This window comes from Leptonotus elevatus, chromosome 7 (assembly GCF_054856555.1).
Source record: "Leptonotus elevatus isolate MCC_2025b chromosome 7, RoL_Lele_1.0, whole genome shotgun sequence".
NCBI classification, from domain to species: Eukaryota; Metazoa; Chordata; class Actinopteri; order Syngnathiformes; family Syngnathidae; genus Leptonotus; species Leptonotus elevatus.
Window position 1 is genome coordinate 5,916,647 of NC_141245.1, and position 19,227 is coordinate 5,935,873.

Here is a 19,227-nt window from a genome sequence, read left to right on the forward strand (position 1 = left end):
GTAATGTGGATTCCTAGGAACTTGATGTCATCCATTTTCTCCGCCTCCTCCCCATGAATGAGGAGATGGGTGTGTTCCATCCTCCTAGATCTCCTAAAATCCACAATGACCTCCTTGGCTTTTGAAAACCAGTCTGTCAGGTGTTGAATCTCCTCTCTGTGGTGGGTCTCGTCAATGTCTGATATGAGGCCCACTACGGTGGTGTCGTCTGCGAACTTCACAGTCATATTTGTTGGATGAATAGCAGAACAGTATTGTGTGAAGAGAGCGGGGCTGAGCACACAGCCCTGCGGTGTGCCTGTACTCTGGATTAATGTGGTTGATGTGCAGTCCCCAATTCTCACCACCTGAGGCCTATTGGTGAGAAAATCTTTAATCCAGAGACATTGAGGAGCAGACAGTCTTAGGTTGTGGAGTTTCAGTATCAGCTTGTCACAGTGTTGAATGTCCAAAAATAACATCCTGACATAAGTGTTAGGATGCTCCAGGTGAGTCAGTCACGTGCAGTGCTATGGAGACTGCACCCTCTGTTGATCGGTTCTCCCTTTCGGCGAACTGATATCTGTCCTGAGTTACAGGTATGACGTTCTTGATGTGATTAAAGATGATCCTCTCGAAGTACTACATGATTACCGGTGTCAACGCGACAGGGCAGTAATCATTAAGGCAGGTGACATCTGATTATTTTGGGCACAGGCACAATGATGGAAGACTTGAGGCACACAGGGACCGAAGAGAGCTTCAAGTAAAGTTCTGAAACAATCCATTTTGGACCATTTGGTTCAGTAGACAGGCAATTGTCAAACATCCTTGGTGTTATGCTGGCCTTTTCTGAGTGAAAATAGTAAACTTTAAAGAGAATGCCTGACAAAACGGGAACAAAATGCTGAATTGACCACACACAAGACTGGAATGTAATAACCCCCTCCCAGTAATACACCCTATGAAACGCCAACAAATACAGGTTAACCTGAAGCATTTGACAGTTGTATGACCTTTTGTCACATTTTACTACACGCAAAAGTTGGGGGATATATGGCTTTCAGGTTTTTTGATCCATGGATTGACTCGAAAAAATCCTGTTCCACTTGTAATCGTTAGTCTTTGTCATGCATTTTGACAGCAGTTTGCAACAGAGATGAAGAGTTACAGAAAGTGTCAAAATATAAATACCAATTGTTTCTAACAGAACAGAAAATATTCAGTATTGGTCATTCATGTTGCTGTTCAGTTGCTTGTTATAAAACACCAAGTTGTACAAAAAGTCGTGAAGCATTGAACAGTTGGACATGTGCTTTATAATGTCGTGAGTACGGTAGCGGTAGTGTGCCACTCTACATGGGTTTGTGGTCGCATGCCTTGGAGTCATTACGGTAATCTGAGCAGCGGCTCAGTGTGTCAGCTGATCCTCCTGGACTGGACTGGGCGAGGAAGAGAATTAGCAGCAGGAAAACATTGTTGCTGGCTAGTTAAACCATGGCTGCCGAGATCCATTCGAGGCCTCAGAGCGCCAGGCCAGTTCTTCTGAACAAAATCGAGGGACACACAGACGCTGTCACCGTTGCCGTTTTAATCCCGAAGGAAGATGGAGTGATCACTGTCGGCGAAGACAGGTGAGTTTTCCAACCTAGCTAACGCTCTTGTTAGCTTCATTGAAGTAGCCTGCAGGGTTGCTGTCTTTTGTGGGCACTTGTTGTGTCGTATACAAGTGGTTTGTATATAAAATCATAATAATGAGTGCAGGGGGGGGACGGTAACGTGACAGACCTTTAAAACTCTATACTCCAGTCACAGATAGGAGATTGTTTTTGTTTTAGAAGTTAGCCGAAGGAATGAATAAATTGCTACTTAAAGACTAGTTTGTGGAAGATGATACGCTTGCAAAAATCGTTTCAGTATCGTAGCCTATGTTAGTTAATAGTCGCCTTTTGAATGACGGTCCTTGGGACACTGAACAGCTAACTGTAGCAGTAAACAACCACAGTTTATTTTCCTTGTGTTGCCGTATAATCCCCCAAATCGAGGTCTCAATTCTGTGTGCGTGGTTGTTGTGAACGCACACTTGTTTGTTGCCCATCCCCAAAGGAACGGCCTCTGGCTGTGTCCCGTGAACATCACATTTGGGTTGGAACAGTTACATGGTTAGTCTGTCAAACAGCAAATGCAAGAGGTTAGGTGCTCGCGACACATTCAACAGCTGTTTATCGCATCCAGTGAAATCGCTACATCTGAATATGGCTACCAAATTAGTTTGCAAGTCTAAGAGCAAGCGTTAGCGTTTCACATAAATGTGAAGTGGTGCATCATACTTGATAATTCTACAGGGAAACGAGCTGATGAAGGTTCTGACCTCCAGGAGAAATACTTGGCTTTTATTTCTGTTGTGACTACATGTTTGATTAGAAATGACACTAATTGTGCATATTCTTGCTCTACAGAGTTTTCTGTCACACGATGGGTATTTGGCACAATTTGGAGATGAAGATCGGGAGGATAAACTTGGCTATAAACGGAAATTAATTTCCTTTTGTTGGTTTTTGTCTGTATAACCCTAATCAGCTATTTATAGTTTCCCACCCACTCTCCTTAGATGTGTTAAAACGAAGGCTAAAAGTTGACAGTATGGAGAAACTGGATGCAATATAGCAAACTATATACACTTGAGGACCACCTAAAAATACTTAGCTCTCCAAGTACCACCATACTGACATAGTAAAAATAGTCCATCTAGCATAGTAGGCCTGTGTTACTCAAAAACGATGCAGAGGCTTTATTCCTCAAAAGTAATATTGTAATCACTATACTGTTTGAAAATGAACATTGCACTTAAATACAAGGGTGAAAAAATACCCATGTAAAATACTTATTACTTGACATAAAAAAACTACGAATCTGTGCTTACCAAATAAACTGTACTGTATTGGATTAAAAACAAAACTTGAAGCAGCTGCAATGCACACTTTTGAACACTTAATTCTGTATTTATTTGCGTACCATTAGAGGGAAATTGCGTACCACGCTTTGAGATTCACTGCACTCGTCCTGGCCGTCATAAACAACTATGATCCTTTCCTACACAATTCAAACAACACTCACTGACTAACTGTTTGGAAAGACGCGGGGAAAATAATGAGACTATTTCACATAATGACCTGGAATAGTTGACTGGCTTACTTTCTCAGTCGTGTTACTTGCGTCTCATCTAGCCTTAAGATCCACAAGTGAGTGACAGCGAACTAACGTTGCATGCGGTATATCTGGTCATGACACGTTTTTTGTTTTTTTTACAACCACAATGACAGATCACACGTAGAGAGTAGAGACACACAACCTTTCAGGGGAAGTCAACCCCAATTTTATTTTTATTTTTTGCACAGTAATTTGTTCTATGCAGCCATATTAGTCTAATTATGGCATTCTGATTGATATTGTGTTCCAGTTGTTTTTATCCATCTCAGGGGGCGGCCATTTTTCCACTTGCTGTCGGCTGAATATGACATCGATGTTGCGCAGGTCTCAGGTAACAACCAATCACAGCACAGCTTCAGAAAACAGTTGACCTCTGATTGGTTGTTGCCTGAGCCCTGAGTAACTGTGATGTAATCTTCAGTCGACAACAAGTGGCAAAATGGCTACCCCCTGAGGTGGATAAAAAAAAAAAAAAAAGAGGCTGGATTTTGCTTCATAACTCATATTCCACAAATGTAATATTAATCAGAATGTCATGTTTGGACTAGTGACGTCCACATATGACATATTATTGTCAAGAAATGTTTAAGGTTTACTTCTACTTTAAAATACAGTAGTGCTCAAATACATTGTGACACAGAATCATACCACATTTATTTGTCTTTTTTTGTGGAAAGAACTGGGGCTGAGGTTTCAGCTGAAAATATGGGCTGTTTCCAATTGATGCATTTACTTTCCCTGATTACAAACTAAAACTGTATCTTTCTCAGTTGTTCTTGATGTTGTGTGATTCAAACAAATTAGCGATCCTCCATTTCCCACGTTGACCTTTTTAAAGCATGGATCATAAAACAGGGGGAAGCATAATTGCGCAATTTTCTGATAATTGCGTTCTGCATTTCATTTCAAGAACCATTCGTGTTTGGCTGAAGAGAGACAGCGGTCAGTACTGGCCAAGCATCTACCACACAGTCTCCTGTAAGTAAGACTGCACCACAGCAGCTACAAATGTAGCATGATTTATATATATATACTGTACGTGCTGTAATGTGCTAATGGTAAATCCTTTCCTGTCTCAGCTCCCTGCTCATGTATGTCATATCACCATGACAGCAGACGCATCTTCATTGGCCAGGACAATGGAGCGGTTGTGGTGAGTGGAACATCCTCAAAACAAATCCTTGTTCTCACTTTGGTGTCCAGCTTACCGCCGGTAGTCTTTTGCTTGTTAAAACTCAACTTCTTTTCGTTATAAAAAGAAGTTCATTTAAATGGGTCTCCTCCAAATGCCTTTGAGGGTGGCTTAGTTATCTGATTAGAAACTTGTTTTTTGTTTGCTTGCCCCAAAGGAGTTTCTCATCTCTGAAGATTTCAACAAGATGAACCATGTGAAAACATATCCAGGTGAGAGGTTTCGATAATGAGGTATTTGCTTGCCAAAGAGTTTGTCTTTGTGTGTGCATTTGCCATATTGTTTTGAGTTGAAGTAATTATGTTTGATGTATAATTGGATTAAAAAAAAATGATTTATATAAATTGTTTGCTTTCTTAATGGTAAAAAGAGCGTGCAATTATTTATTCATCAACAAAGTGTGTCAGGTGTTTAATTGAAGTAAGGCTTTTGAGAGATGGATATGCTTTTATTGCATATAGTTACCCTAAAATGAAGGCTCATGACTAGACGGCTAAAATTAATACTAACTTTTATGTACTGGTGACTAACAACTGTGTGTTCTAGTGTCACCATCATCATCAGCAAGTTGAGTTACTTGACATCAGTTTTGTTCAAGCTGCTTCACACACACAATGCACCATTAGTGTTTTTGCCTACACAACATAAATCGGAAGTCAACCCAAGAATGTTCTTTACAATATGTTCTTTGCTTCTCCGCTAATCTAAACACGGTAGTCTGATTAATATCGTGTTTGTGGAATATGAATTCATAAGTAAAATCCACCTGTTTTTATGCATCTACGGGGGCGTCCATTTGGCCTCTTGCTGTTGATCGAAAATGACATCGCAGGGCTCTGGTAGCAATCAATCACAGCTCACCAGTTTACTGACTGGTCATGTGACATTGGCAAGCTGAACCGTGATTGGTCATTACCCGAGCCCTGAGCAACTGTGATGCCATTTTCAGTTGACACAACAGCAAGTGGCAAAATGGCCACCCCCTGAGATGAATAATAATGGTCTAGATCTTTCTGTCTAATTCGTACTCTACAAACACAATATTGATCAGAATTCCGTTTTTAGGCTAGTGGGGGCACGTACAACACATTATTGTAAAGAAAACTTTCCCATGCCAGTAAATATTCACATGTAATTTGTTGTTCTTTAACATAATGCTGTATGCCATTGTTAGATGGCAAGGAATATCATGTTTTTCTGACACTACCACAATTCAGCTTACTGAATGGAAAATGATGCTGTTGTGGCAAACAGCCAGTCTGTTGTAGTGCACCACAACACCACTGGAATCTGCTTGCTCTCCACCACTTGGGAGAGAATCACACAGAAGAGACAAATCCCACTCACTTTTCACTGTCCCTTCTGTCTTTCTTTTTTTCTCTCTCAGTTCTTGTCATTAGTTAACTTTTAATAAATTATTCATCGTACTGCATGACAAAAACATAAATCATTCCTTTAGTTATCACAATAAATATTTAGAAAAAAACATTTTCCTTGTATGTGAGCATGCTATTATCATTATTACATATTTTGTGTAAGTGTACACTACAGTCTGACATCCACCAAAAAAGTATTTAAAAAAACAACAACATTAGGTCACTCTTAACCTATGGAGCTCACCCTCAGAGGAATGGATTATTGACTGGTGGTGGAAAATGATCTTTAACTAGTTACAAATGCCAGGCACTAATCCCACCGCTCACACCAATCTAGCATGCCACGTGTAGGACGTTCATAAAGATTCTTTGACCGACAAGAACACTTAGGAAGTTGTACTCTTTTGGAGCAAACATAGTATAAACATATGAAATACGTTTTCGACGGTCAACAGAAAAAAATATTAATAGTGCAGCAAATGTAGAACAATGTAAAATAACAGTGAGCTACTAAAAATGAACCCCTCAGTATAAATGGATACTCCTTAAAATGTAAACATGGTCACTTTTAAGTCGTTGCTACTTGCAAAATGTTCATGATCAAAAGATGACATGATTGGTTGGTGTGGCCAAACTGCTTATGCTACTTGGGCAGTCTGTGCAAACTCCGCTCACATTTTCATGTTTTCCGCATTATCATTTGGGTGCTACTGGTTGAAATGATTCAACAGGATGGTTGCCTGTGTATGAGGGCATACGTTGCACAGTGGCTTCATTTTCTCTACGTCGCATTGCCGTTATCGCCACACAAGCAATGTGAGGAAGTTCTCTTGTCAAAATGGCTTCATCTCTGGATGATAACGCCATTACATGAATGGCCATTCGTTCGGCCATTGTTTGCTTCTTCAACTTGAAAACCAAAGTAGAAAAGAAAAAGCTGGACTCTGATTGGCTGCTGTCAGCAACATTTCCGCTCCAGCTGATCGAGTAAATATGCTTATTGTAATGTCACAATTTTCAATCGTATAATCACCCAGCTGTACGTATATTGCTTTTTGGTAGATAATAGGCGGTTGTGGAGGGCAAACAGGTTCTGCACACACAAAAACAGTGTCTTTATGTGCAGCCTGGAACCCAAACTCAAAGTTTCATTAACTTTATGGTTATTTACTAACACTTATGGTGCTACAAAAAAAAATAAAAAAAATCGTGCTCCCTTTAGTATAAACAAGTGATAAAAGTAGTAAAAGTTCAATGAATCAAGTGGCAATAAGAGAAGAACCTCCAAAGTATGGAGTTGAAAGAATTATTCATCTACATTTAACTGCAGCAGTGTCCTCGGGAGAGAAACTGAAAGTATTGGTGTCCTTACACTCATATTGATCCAATTTAATACCAGCGTTGGTATCTGCCCACCATTAGCGTGTTAAAATTAATGTTACCTGGACTGGTCGCCAGCTAATTAATTACAGGGCATAAATAGACAAACACTTCTAATGTTTTCCTCTTCAAGGTGTGATTTGACATGGCACATGTATATGCGTGTGTGTTTTGCAGCCCACCAGAACCGTGTCTCAGATATGGTGTTTACCCTGGAGAGCGAGTGGGTAGTGAGCACCGGCCATGACAAGAGTGTGAGCTGGATGTGCACCCAGAGTGGGAGCATGCTGGGGAGGCACTATTTCACTTCATGGGCCTCCTGCTTACAGTATCCCTCATTCACCTTTTGTTTGTTAGGTACAGAAGTGAGTGGTTTGAAACCTTAACTTCCTGTTCAGATATGACCATGAGACTCAGCATGCCTTTGTTGGCGATTACTCTGGGCAGATTACACTGCTGAAGCTCGAGAGGCAGACATACTCCATTATCACTACACTGAAGGGCCATGAAGGTATTTAATGCATTATGTCAATGAAATGTCCCCACTAAGATACAAAGACAAACGTGTGTGCGTATGTATATTTATTTATGAATATACTCTAGATATGCATGTATGTACTGTGTGTGTGTGTGTGTGGGGGGGGGGGTGTATATATATATATATATACTCTACTCAGTTTGTGTCACCACCGATTTGTGCACAGCCCTCATATACATATGTAAATATACAAGTGTGTGTGTGTGTGGGGGGGGGGCACAAATCGGTGGTGACACAAACTGAGTAGCGAGTTGCAACAACCACTTACAGTTTATTTATTTTTAACCACACGCTGGCAAAGACAACAAATATGGCTGTCAAAATTAAAGCGTTAATTTTAAATTTCATTAAAGCATTTAAAAATAATTAACTCAGTTAACTCCATGTGCAGCCAAACTTGGAGGAGTCACTGGCAGGAAGATGAATAAACAATAAGCACTTTTACTTTCAGGTTTACTTGCTTGATGTTTGTTGGAGAACTCTAAAGTAATTTGCGCACTTTGCAGAGCCAAATTCAACTTTATTATATTATTTGTACGTACACCTTTAGCATATCATCTGAGAGCAAAATACCCTGCTCATGTTACCTCCGCATGGCCTCGCAAATCTACCCTTCTGAAGAGTGCTGCTTGTGGGCACAACTAATTGTTTCTATGAGAAAAAAGATGACCTGGAGTCCATTTTGATCGTTTTAACAGTTGCATTTTACAGGAGAAGCATTCTATTGAAAGAGCAAAGAAAGCTATTAGAACAGTCTTTTGATTTCTAAATATACTTTCTTATTGATAATTTTACATTAATTTCAAGATTTTACTTTAAATATCTTACAAGCTTTGAAGAAAAACGTAGAAGCAGAAGTAGAAATTTTTGATTAATCGTGATTACTTCATTCAAACATCATTTTAATTTTAATCTTTTGTCCTTTTCTCCCAAAAACTTATTTATGTGTTTTTTAAGCTGGAGCATACTGAAGGCTTTGACACAGCTTTTGACATGAATAGGTCACTTAAAGCAATGGCAGTTATTACAAAAAACGGCCAGCAGGTGGCAGCAGAGTATAAGCGATCAACCAGGGCCATGTTGCAACAAACTCTTTTTTTTTGCCAGTGTTTTCAAGAGATCTGTGAATAATGGTAACACTTAGCTATAGTCTGATTCTAATTGCTGCAAAACGGAAATGGAAGCAAGTATACTTTTTTTCCCTGATGAAAGAAGAGACTCTAATCTTTCTTTTGATAGGTTCCATGTTTTTATATCAGTAGAACAGAATATTCTGTGGACCTTGCAAAATCAATCAAAATCCAGTAAAACAGTGAAGGGGGTTGCTTCAGTGAAAATGGCTCAGATTGAATGAGTTAATCGCGATTAATTACATAAAATGGCATGATTAATTAATTTAAAAATGTAATCGTTTGACAACACTAAAAGAAATGCTTAGTGTAACTTAGTTTTTCAGGCTAGAACGGATTATTTTTATTTAAGATGTCAATCTATAATTGTCATTTAAATCCCATTACTTCTCTAAATAATAAAGTACTATAATTTACCAGAAACAATTACAGGACATTAAAAAAATAACATAAACATGATGATTATACAGTATATACTAAAAAGAAAATAAAAGAATGTGGTGCGAGAACGAACTGGGCGAGATGAGAGAGATGAGTATTGGAGACGCGTGTATAGAGCAGTGCTGCTCCGCCTGGGTTGCGGCAGAAAGGGGATCTTGTTGGATGTGACCTGCGGTTCAAAATACAAGCCTGCGAATGCAATACGGCATTGTATGAATATTTATGGGCATCACTCAGCAATTGTTCATATCTTCAAATGTTCATAAGTTGGATGTTTGTATCTCAGGGAACGGCTAGTTTTATATTTGTATGATTTCTCAATTTGTTCCAGTGCCACTGTGAACAAACTGAAGCAATAATTTCCTTGAACTCCCTGTATGTCTTGACACCGATTGTATCCAATTATTTGATTAAATTACTGGAATAATCTAATCTAAAAAGATTTCATTGTGACAGTCCTACTATCATCCATGTAATTTTAATGCACTTCAACCTGTTAACCCTTTAAATGAGCCTCATGGCTACTTTGTGAAACTCTCACATGAAGTCACTTGAACATAAGCTATTTGTGCAGTCTTGCTGTTGTCGCCGCCTTTTGAAATTTATGAGTGTAGCCTACTTGTAATCGTATAAAAGCAGTTGGACTTGACAACATCACTCAAATACTTGCCTTTGATCTTGTTTGGCTATTTTGAAGTTTGTTGCAAACAGTGCAAATAAAGATGAGTCATCTAACCAGATGATAAACTTGATGACTCAACATACTTAATTTTACTCTAACTGTATTTTTACTGTTCAAACACTTAATTACACAAGCTAATAGTTTGCTTATGAAACACTCATGTTGCCAAATAGTCTGGGAGTTAAAAAGCCTCCAATGCAGATGCATTCCTTCCTTATTTTATCTACTAATCAAAAGTCGAGGGTGTGGTACTCTGTTCATACTGGGTACAACCTCCAGTTCCATATACATATATAATAGCTTAAATGATTATTCCAGTTATGAAACTACAGGAAAAAAGGTGTATAATTTTTTTTTTTTTTTATCTTTTCCAATAAGTTTGACTACTGTACTTTAATAGCACACAGGCTTTAGCAAATTTACAATCTGCAGTTATGGGACTGACGATAATATGCATAATTGTCTAATAAATTATATATAAAAAAAAGTTACTCCTTTTACTATACTCCAAGGGAGTATTAGGACCAGACTTGTGTGAATGAAGTCATATATTTTTGATAGAATTTATTTTTCGCCTCAGCCCTAATGACACCCGTCCTTCACTTCCTCCCATACCGTTACAACTTTATGCTCATGTGTGAGTGTGGAAGTCCCTTCTCACCCCCTGATATTTTATTTTTGGGAAGAAGTTGTAAAAAATTGATATATTTAACACTGTTTCTGTTGGCTAGGAAATTAACCAGTAGTACATACACACTATTTCTGTGTACATTAAATTGTGATTTTTTGTTTTTGTTTGTTTGTTTCTTTATTGCCACTTGAGATGTAGTTTCATTTTATTCCAACAGATAGCAGTATTGAACCTACGTACAGTGCTCTGGTTGGGAATCAGGCCATGAAGGCTAACAAAAGTCCACTAGGTGGCGCCAAGAAGCCAATTCTTGCATTATACTGCTACATGTCACAAATGACGTCCTCCCTGTGGATTTTCCAGGCACTGTAGCATCGTTGTGGTGGGACCCCGTCCAGAGACTGCTGTTCTCAGGTGCCTCTGACCACAGTGTCATCATGTGGGACATAGGGGGACGCAAAGGACGAACCTTACTGTTGCAGGGACACCAGTAAGTCAGGCAGTCTTGTACTTGTGTGAAAAGTTAACCAGTAAATGTGCATAAAATAATGTCTTAAATGAATGGGTGAAACCAGTAGTTTTTCCCCTAGACTCTGTCACACGCAGGTGTCAACAATGTCACTAACAGCTGACTATTTAGTCTTGTTCGCCACTTCTCTGTCCCCATCCAGATTTCAGCATGGTCAAGCACCATTGCCTTACACTTACTGTGGTTTGAACGTGTGATTGTTTTTTCAAAATGTGAGAATACTGTCATGTCAATATATACACACAAACATTAGACAATGGTGATATTTTATGCAGGAGAGAGAAACAGTCAGGCAAAAAGAAAACCCAGCCACTAAACAAAGCCAAGCTAATAATATACTGTATGCACCAAATGCCATCTAACTTGAAATTTTGAGCGCAGCAAAATTTGTCCAAGTAATGAGCAATAATTCACTAATGTTTGTGTAAAAGTGTGATGGACCACCATTTTCTATTCTTCAACTGTCCTAGTGAGCGCGTCCAGGCACTGCGCTACCTCCAGTTTACGAGGCAGTTGGTGTCATGTTCAGCTGATGGAGGCATAGCAGTGTGGAACATGGACACAGCCAGAGAAGAGGTTTGCATCAAGATTAGATCAGATACATCTGTGAAATGTCTGTGGCTAATTCATTACGTTGCATGACTGATGGGGAGTCCTTGTTGAGGTGAGAGCAAGAAATCCAAATCACTGGTTGTTGAAAAACGGACTTGGTGTCGTTTACTACAATAATATCTTAAATACTGTGGGGAAACAATTAAGTATGTGACAATTACAATTAAATTGTGTAATTTCTTGAGAAATAAACAAAAACGATTAACATACAGCACGATTAATACCCCATTAACTCATTTGCTACCAAAAACGTATAAATATGTTTTATTCGAAATGTTCCAAGTGTCCCAAAGACGTATTTATACGTTTTTATGTTGTTGTTGTTTTTAATGCTAGAGCATACAGAAGGCTTTGATGCAGCCTCAACTGCAAAGAAGGGTTGAAGAAATTACACAAACGGCCAGCAGGTGGCAGCAGAACAAAATAGATCAACCAGGGCCATGTTGAAAAAAAAGATAATTTACTCACATTTCTAAATAAATTTGAAACCGATAGAAATATACTTTTTTTCCTGATGAAAGAAGATACTCTAATCTTTCTTTTGGTAGGTTCCATGTTTTCATAGAAATAGAACACAATATTCTGTGGGCCTTGCAAAAATCAGTCAAAATCCAGTGAAACAGCCGGGAGTGAAGGGGGTTACTTCAGTGAAAATGGCTGGGAGTGAATGAGTTAAGGAATGAATTTAAAATTGTACTCCAAATCAAAGTGGAAAAAAGATCTTTTGCTTACTGTATATATTTTATGTGGCTCAATTGTGTGTGTGTGTGTGTGTGTGTGTGGGGGTGTGTGTGTGTGTGTGTGTGTGTGGGGTGTGTGTGTGTGTGTGTGTGTGTGTGTGTGTGTGTGTGTGTGTGTGTGTGTATAGCCTCCATGTGCCTATATTCACTCTCGACATGCATCTTATCACATCAGATTTTACACTAAGAAGCTGATACGTTTTTTCCTGCATCTGATTTTAATTCATTAAAAAATAAAAAACGGCTCTTCTGTTCTCAGGCACCTCAGTGGTTGGAAAGTGACTCCTGCGAGAAGTGTGAGCAGCCTTTCTTTTGGAATGTCAAGCAGATGTGGGACACTAAAACTCTGGGGCTCAGACAGGTACGAGTGTTGTGTCAACTACAAGGTACATTTGAAGCACATATTACTTTATGTTGTTGTGTATCATTTAGCTCTGTTGTGGTTTTTTTGTGTTCCAGCACCATTGCAGGAAATGCGGCAAAGCCGTGTGTGGTAAATGTAGTTCTAAACGCTCCACATTTCCAATTATGGGCTTTGAGTTTCCAGTGCGGGTGTGTGACACCTGTTTTGAGTCTATCAAAGAAGAAGAGTGAGTCAAGTGGATATGTGTATACATGTATCACTTAATATCGCAGTTTTTGTTGCGAACTAGGGACAAGCCTGATGAGCTGTGCATTTGTTTGTGTTTCAAGTCGAACACCATTGGCCACGTTCCATGAGGGGAAACACAACATTGCCCACATGGACATGGACCTATCCAGAGGCCTGATGGTCACCTGTGGAAGCGACCGCATTGCCAAGGTTGAAAACGGCACTTTTGAAGCCATACAGTACTTGATCATCTGCACTGTAAACAAAGGTCCTTTGGGACAAAATTATATTCGCAACAGTGCTTTTTTTTTTTCCAATTCAAGATTATTAGTCACAAATACATTGCAATGAGGGTCAACAAGGAATATTAGACTGTATGGAATGCATCGCCATTGAGGGATTATTCGCTCTAAAGCAGGGTTCTCAAACTTTTGTGGGCCAAGAAGAATTTTTTTTCAAGGATTTAAAACTGAAAAAGGCCAAAGGAATTATCATTTAAAACTATACAACGTAGTTACTAAAGATGAACACAAATGAAGTTACCAATTATGTAAATACTTTTACACACATTTATCCAACTTTTATATTGATTTCATATCTGTTTAAATTTTCAAGCAACAGTAAGAAGACTGGCACAGTCTAAATTAGGGGTCACACTTGGGCACCAGGTCGTCCCCAAGGACCCCATGAATTGCTTGTGGTCCTGTCGCCCAAAAAAAACTCACCAGTGATGGCAAATTGTGATTTCTTAGGAATGTTGTAGACATGATCATTTGAAAATGTAAACATGTAATAAGTTATAGAAATTGGGTTACATCTTGATATTTATCATCAATACCCGGCCTTATTTTAAGGTACCGGTACTCAGGATGCTCTTGTGGCGGTTTTGGAATCCGGAACTACACATTACAACTTAGAAGAATAGAAAATTGGCATTCATTTCATGCATTTTTTAAGGGCAAATGCTATATTTGTATATGTAGTTATTTATTTAAAATTGTCATTGTTTTTTTTGTTGAGAGAAATATTATGTATCAAAAGTACTAGTGGTATCGGGACTTGTTATCAGTGACTCCTCGAATTGAGTACTTATACTGGTATCGGTCTGAAAAAAGTGATATAGAATATTTCTATTGTTGCTAATTACTAAGAGCCAGTGTATTCATATAAATGAATAATACATTTAGAGATGTCAAACGATAATTTTTTAAAAATCAGATTAATCACATTTTAGAATTTGGATTAATCACAATTAACCACTTAATTTATAAAAAAAAAATGTCACCCGCCAAATTTGAAGAGCCCCTGTTATGTGTTAATTCTTTCGACATATATCGGCCCGATATCAATACCTGGTATTGGTACTCGCCCACCCTTATATTATTGATAGAAAACCCCACTAAAGTGCATTTTCACACTATGAGACCTTTAACAAACGATTTCCAGAATCTCGTATGGCTGCCGAAAAAAAAGAGTTGTTTATTTTTCCATATGTGTACAGTATAATGGTCAGCTGTCCAAAAACTTATGTATAAAAATGTGCGGCAGTATGTTTTCTGAAGTTCATGAAGACTTGCCATGACGTCTATAATACTGTCAAAGAACCTATTTAATTGGTTATTACACTCATAAATTCTACATAATTGAACTGGAAATTGGCTTCATATCAGTCATAGCTACAGAAGGAACAATACTTTTTGAAGCAGTTGCTGACTAGACCGTTAAGAGCAGGTTCATGTAGCAGCAGCTTCCCAAAAAGTTGTTGATAAATTCTTTTCACATGATCCTATAAGTGTCTAATGGACGCCTAAAAGTAGAAGTGCGTCTGCTTTGTCTTGACGATAATGACAGTAACAATGTCGCATGTAAAGAGTGACCTTAGTACTCTGTGTTTGTGACTTGTCACGGGGTGTTTGTCTCTCCAGATCTGGGATATGACGCAAGTGGTTGGCTGTAGCTTAGCAACAGGCTTCTCTCCACGCTGATTGGTCAAGTCACTCCTCTGGTGTCATGGAAACCCCTCTGTACAGTGCATCATCGCCATCATGCCTGGACTCTGCAGCTTCTGGGGGATGTGTACGTGTGCGTGTGCGTGTGAGTGGATGGCAGTAGCGTAGGTCTCCATGTTTTTGTTTTGTTTTGCTTGATCCTTTGGAATGATCTATTTCACTACTTCCGTTGAACATGAAATTGTATACGAGTGTGTGTGTGTGTGTGCACGCGCACCTGACCCCGCACAGAGCACTAAGCACAATGGTGTGTGTGTGTGCGTGTATGTAAATGTGTGCATGTGCCCTAATGTTGATATTAGTGTTTACGTTTATTATTTCTCTTTTGACAAATGTTGACAATGGTCCGTTTTTTTTTTTTTTTTTTTTTTTTTTTTTAAATCCTCATACTGTAATATTAGGATTCCTGACCTGCCACAGCTGTAAAAACATACACATGCTCCTGTTGCATATGTTTGCTGTCCACTAACTGTCTTACTCAGTAACATGTATAAACACAGCACCTGTACGTACCTTGCTTCATTTTGAAAGTGAAAATAGTTGATTGGAATGATTTTCTGGAACCCCCATAAGCTTTTGCTTTTTGTTTTGTTTTTTGGTTTCTTTTTCACCAGATGGCCTTAAATCACTCTCAGGAGGTTTTACATCAATGGGTTGTCACTAGGCGGGGGCTCTTCATTTTCGGTGTGATCATGACCACTTTGTCAACACAACCATTTAAATGTGTGAATCAGCGATACATCATATAATGGCTACATTTTAAAATGGCTGCTGCTGTTGACGCTGTGATGCAGCGGCTGTGACGCTGACCCACCCTTGTGTTGATCCTAAGTGAGGCAAGAAAAACTAGTGTGTTGCTATAGCAACAGATCATCTTTGCGAAGTCTGACACTGTTTAGTCGCGGCATCAAAGGTGCTGTTGCTAAGGTGGGGAAATTGACTGTTCGTAGGTAATTTATCACATGTGACACTGATGGAGAAAACTCTATTGCCTTTTGAGAGAATACTAGTACGATACATTCGTTGAGCTCAATTGGATTTTTACCACAAAGGCATTTGGACAGGTGCTAGAATTTTGTGTAACACTAAATGCTGCACATTCACTTTTTTTTTTTCACGGCTGTATCAGGGCTGTTGATGCTCCTTTAATTGCCTTATAGACAGGAGGACACATTCTCAAAGCTTAGTTAGTGGCTTGTCAGTACTTGTGATTGTCCCCATGCACTCTTGTCATGAACTTCTGGATGCCCCTCCCCCCATGTCATCAAGGACTCCACATTGCAGGAAACTCATCCCTACACTAAGTCAACGTATATATTTGGATTTGTAGCTCCTCTAAGTGCTGTGCTTATGTTGGATGCCTGCCTTATTCGGTTCTGAAAAACGTGAACATCATATATTCCTGATCACATTCCAATTTGATGTAGTGCATATTTATATTTGTTAGTAAAGTATTTATGTGTAAAAAGTTGTTTAGTTACAGTATGTTTTTCCTTATTGTAGTAGTATAATGACAAACAAATGCCTTTGTATTACAGTATATTCAAATCTAAAATGTTATTTCTCTTCACTAAATGTAGTCAAAATGCTCAAAGGTACATGTGGCAATCTATAATTGTCATATGTCATGAATACTACTGTTCTATGATGGTTGTTGGTTTTTTTTTTGGGGGGGGGGGGGGTTACGAGGATATATTTATCCGAGTCAACAAACCAGGGTGTCCAAAATATGGCCTGGGGGGCCCCACTGATATTTTTTTAGTGGCCCGCAGCACATACAAAAAATATGTTTTTGCTTTTGGATATTAAAATAGTGGAGGGGTGCGACCCACCTGACAACTACCAAGGTACTAGTAAATGGTATTTCATTTAAATAGCGCTTTTCCACCTTACAAGGCCCTCAAAGCACTTCACATTCGCCTACTGATGACGCAGCATCAGGAGCAACTGAGGGCTCAGTATCTTGCTCAAGGATACTTTGACATGGTCACAGTGGCATGGGATCGAACTCACAACCTATGGGTTGGGAGACGACCACTCAGCCACCCACTGTTGATATTAAAATGGTCTTATGTAACTTTTTGAAATATGCAAAGAAAATGTCTATACAAAGTGACACTTGAAAAAAATAAAACAAATTCTCGTGTATATTAGTTATTGCCCTCCGATTCTGGATGTTTTTGTTGTTTTTTTCAGCCCAAAAAAAATTTGTAAAAAAAAAAAAGCGATATTGTAAAAACGGATTTAAAGATTGTCAATTTAATACAGATTGATCATGTTTGGTCCCCAATATGGAGATTTGCTCAGGGCATGAGGCAGATTTATTTTAATGGCAGGGCTGCAGGCCACTCCAAAATCATGACAAAGCCAACATTATTGACCATATCACTTTTAAAAGAAAGGTTTGATGCCTTTAAAAAAAAATTAAGAATTGTAATACATAATTGCTTGATGGATTGATTGGATTTAGCGTGTTTAATCAAACTGAAGGATGTCATAGCGGCCCTTGCATCCTGCAATTTTCTGTATGCAGAACTTGGAGGAAAAAGTTTGGACACTTGAAATCCACTGTAGACATGCTAAAAGTCGCTTTTGGTTATTGACTGCCTTTTCTTGAAGTATCTAGGATCCATTTATAAAAGGAGACATTGAGGCTTAGAAAATTGAATAAATGTTCTTTGGCAGTCTTCAGTCAAATCACAGCACTTCATATGCGCATGACACACTATTTGAAATCTGCACTTGATTTTGGAATTTTGTTGTGTTATTATCACCCTATACCCCCCCCCCCCCCTGCAGCTTTCCTTACCATGCTGATCAGGGGCGGAGTTTGGGCACTGGGATGAGAGTTATTATAGTTATTGACGAATACAGCGACTTTGACCAAATATTAGTTATTGTTAAATTAAGCGACTTTTACAACCTGTGTTTTCTTTCCGTTTTATCCCGATTGCAAATGAAATCGCACAAAGTCACCCTTAGCTAATTTAACCATATCTCCCCCAACCAAGCAAAGCAAGCACTCAGATTCAATGTATGTTCATTCTTTTTCCAATTAGTGTGCTGATTTAAGCTCCACCACCAAACGCAAATACTGCACAGCATTTTGCCAAAAACCTGTGCAAAGGTTCAAGAATGTTATGAGACGTTCAGACTGTTAGCAAACTCTAATCTATGCTAACACTGTCCTTAAACTCTACTAGACAATTCTCAAAATTCTACCAAACTCGCTTTTTGTCACAATTTTAGAATTTTACAATGAGCAATCATTTTACTTGGTTACTTTCACACCTAATGGCTGGTCAGGCCCTCCAGAGATCCAACCATCTGTATTCAATCAATTCAAATGTACATTTTCCATAATACTGTATTCTTCCCTTTTAAGTTGGCAATTGTAGATTCCTTGTCATAACAGGCTTCTACCAACTTACTCATGTTGCAGTGTTACTTTTAGGGATGAGGCGGAGGAAAACTGTGACTATTATAGCACTGCTAATATTCCAAAATAGACTCAACCCTTAAAATAGCAACAACATATTTTTACCATCATTTCCATACAGCGTGTACCAATCACTCTTGTGCTGTTTTTACAACAAGGAATTGATGCTACTATTAGACATTTGAAGGCTTTTCGGGTTCCTGCCACATCTTTGGTTGGGCCGTGTAATGGTGTATTTAAAAATCTGCAACGCCCACAGGGTATCTGACTATGCTAATCAAGAGTCAAGTCTTTTTTCCTCGCGTGTAATCATGCTTCTTGCATTTGGAGCATCTCATGCATTCTGTGCTCATCAGTGGCACTCTTTCACATCCTTTGTTTTTGTCCACTTCCTAATGGTTATTTGCTTTCATGACATCTAATGGAGCACTTAGTATATTTTTGAAGTGCTCCATGTCTTGTTTCGGTCATCAAACACTAGAGAAGATGAGGGGCTTGGTGTTTACACGTGGCAACTGTATGAGTCACCTGAAATGATTACTCTACAAGCCCTTTTAAATGGATTTCTGTGTAATTTTACTTTTTATGTTTGCAGTCTGCTTGTAAAAATAATGTTATAAATAAAATGACAAATTCATTTTTAACCAATGTTCTTCCAGGGACAACAAGTCATTGCTTGATAATAAAGATATCACAGTATGTTTTATTGTTTGTCGTTTATTTTTGGTGATTTTGAGAATCAGAAAT

General features: G+C 38.7%; 1 protein-coding gene across 1 annotated transcript; it reads left to right on the plus strand.

Annotated features, from left to right (window-relative positions):
* The first annotated feature begins 1,399 nt into the window (after positions 1 to 1,399).
* On the plus strand, positions 1,400 to 19,178 carry wdfy1 (WD repeat and FYVE domain containing 1). The gene is made up of 12 exons (XM_086080074.1): positions 1,400 to 1,613; positions 4,100 to 4,167; positions 4,269 to 4,342; positions 4,539 to 4,593; positions 7,315 to 7,465; positions 7,536 to 7,648; positions 10,923 to 11,049; positions 11,559 to 11,664; positions 12,700 to 12,801; positions 12,900 to 13,030; positions 13,134 to 13,242; positions 14,958 to 19,178. Exons 1-12 carry the CDS (start codon positions 1,477 to 1,479, stop codon positions 15,015 to 15,017), a joined length of 1,233 nt encoding a protein of 410 aa, XP_085936200.1. The 5' UTR covers positions 1,400 to 1,476; the 3' UTR covers positions 15,018 to 19,178.
* The last annotated feature ends 49 nt before the right edge of the window (positions 19,179 to 19,227 follow it).

What these genes read in the sequence shown, in the direction of transcription:
- wdfy1 (XM_086080074.1), top strand. Translation starts at nt 1,477, where the DNA reads ATGGCTGCCGAGATCCATTCGAGGCCTCAGAGCGCCAGGCCAGTTCTT. An exon ending in ATCACTGTCGGCGAAGACAG is followed by an intron (nt 1,614 to 4,099) that starts GTGAGTTTTCCA and finishes TTTCATTTCAAG; the next exon opens with AACCATTCGTGTTTGGCTGA. An exon ending in TGGACACAGCCAGAGAAGAG is followed by an intron (nt 11,665 to 12,699) that starts GTTTGCATCAAG and finishes TTCTGTTCTCAG; the next exon opens with GCACCTCAGTGGTTGGAAAG.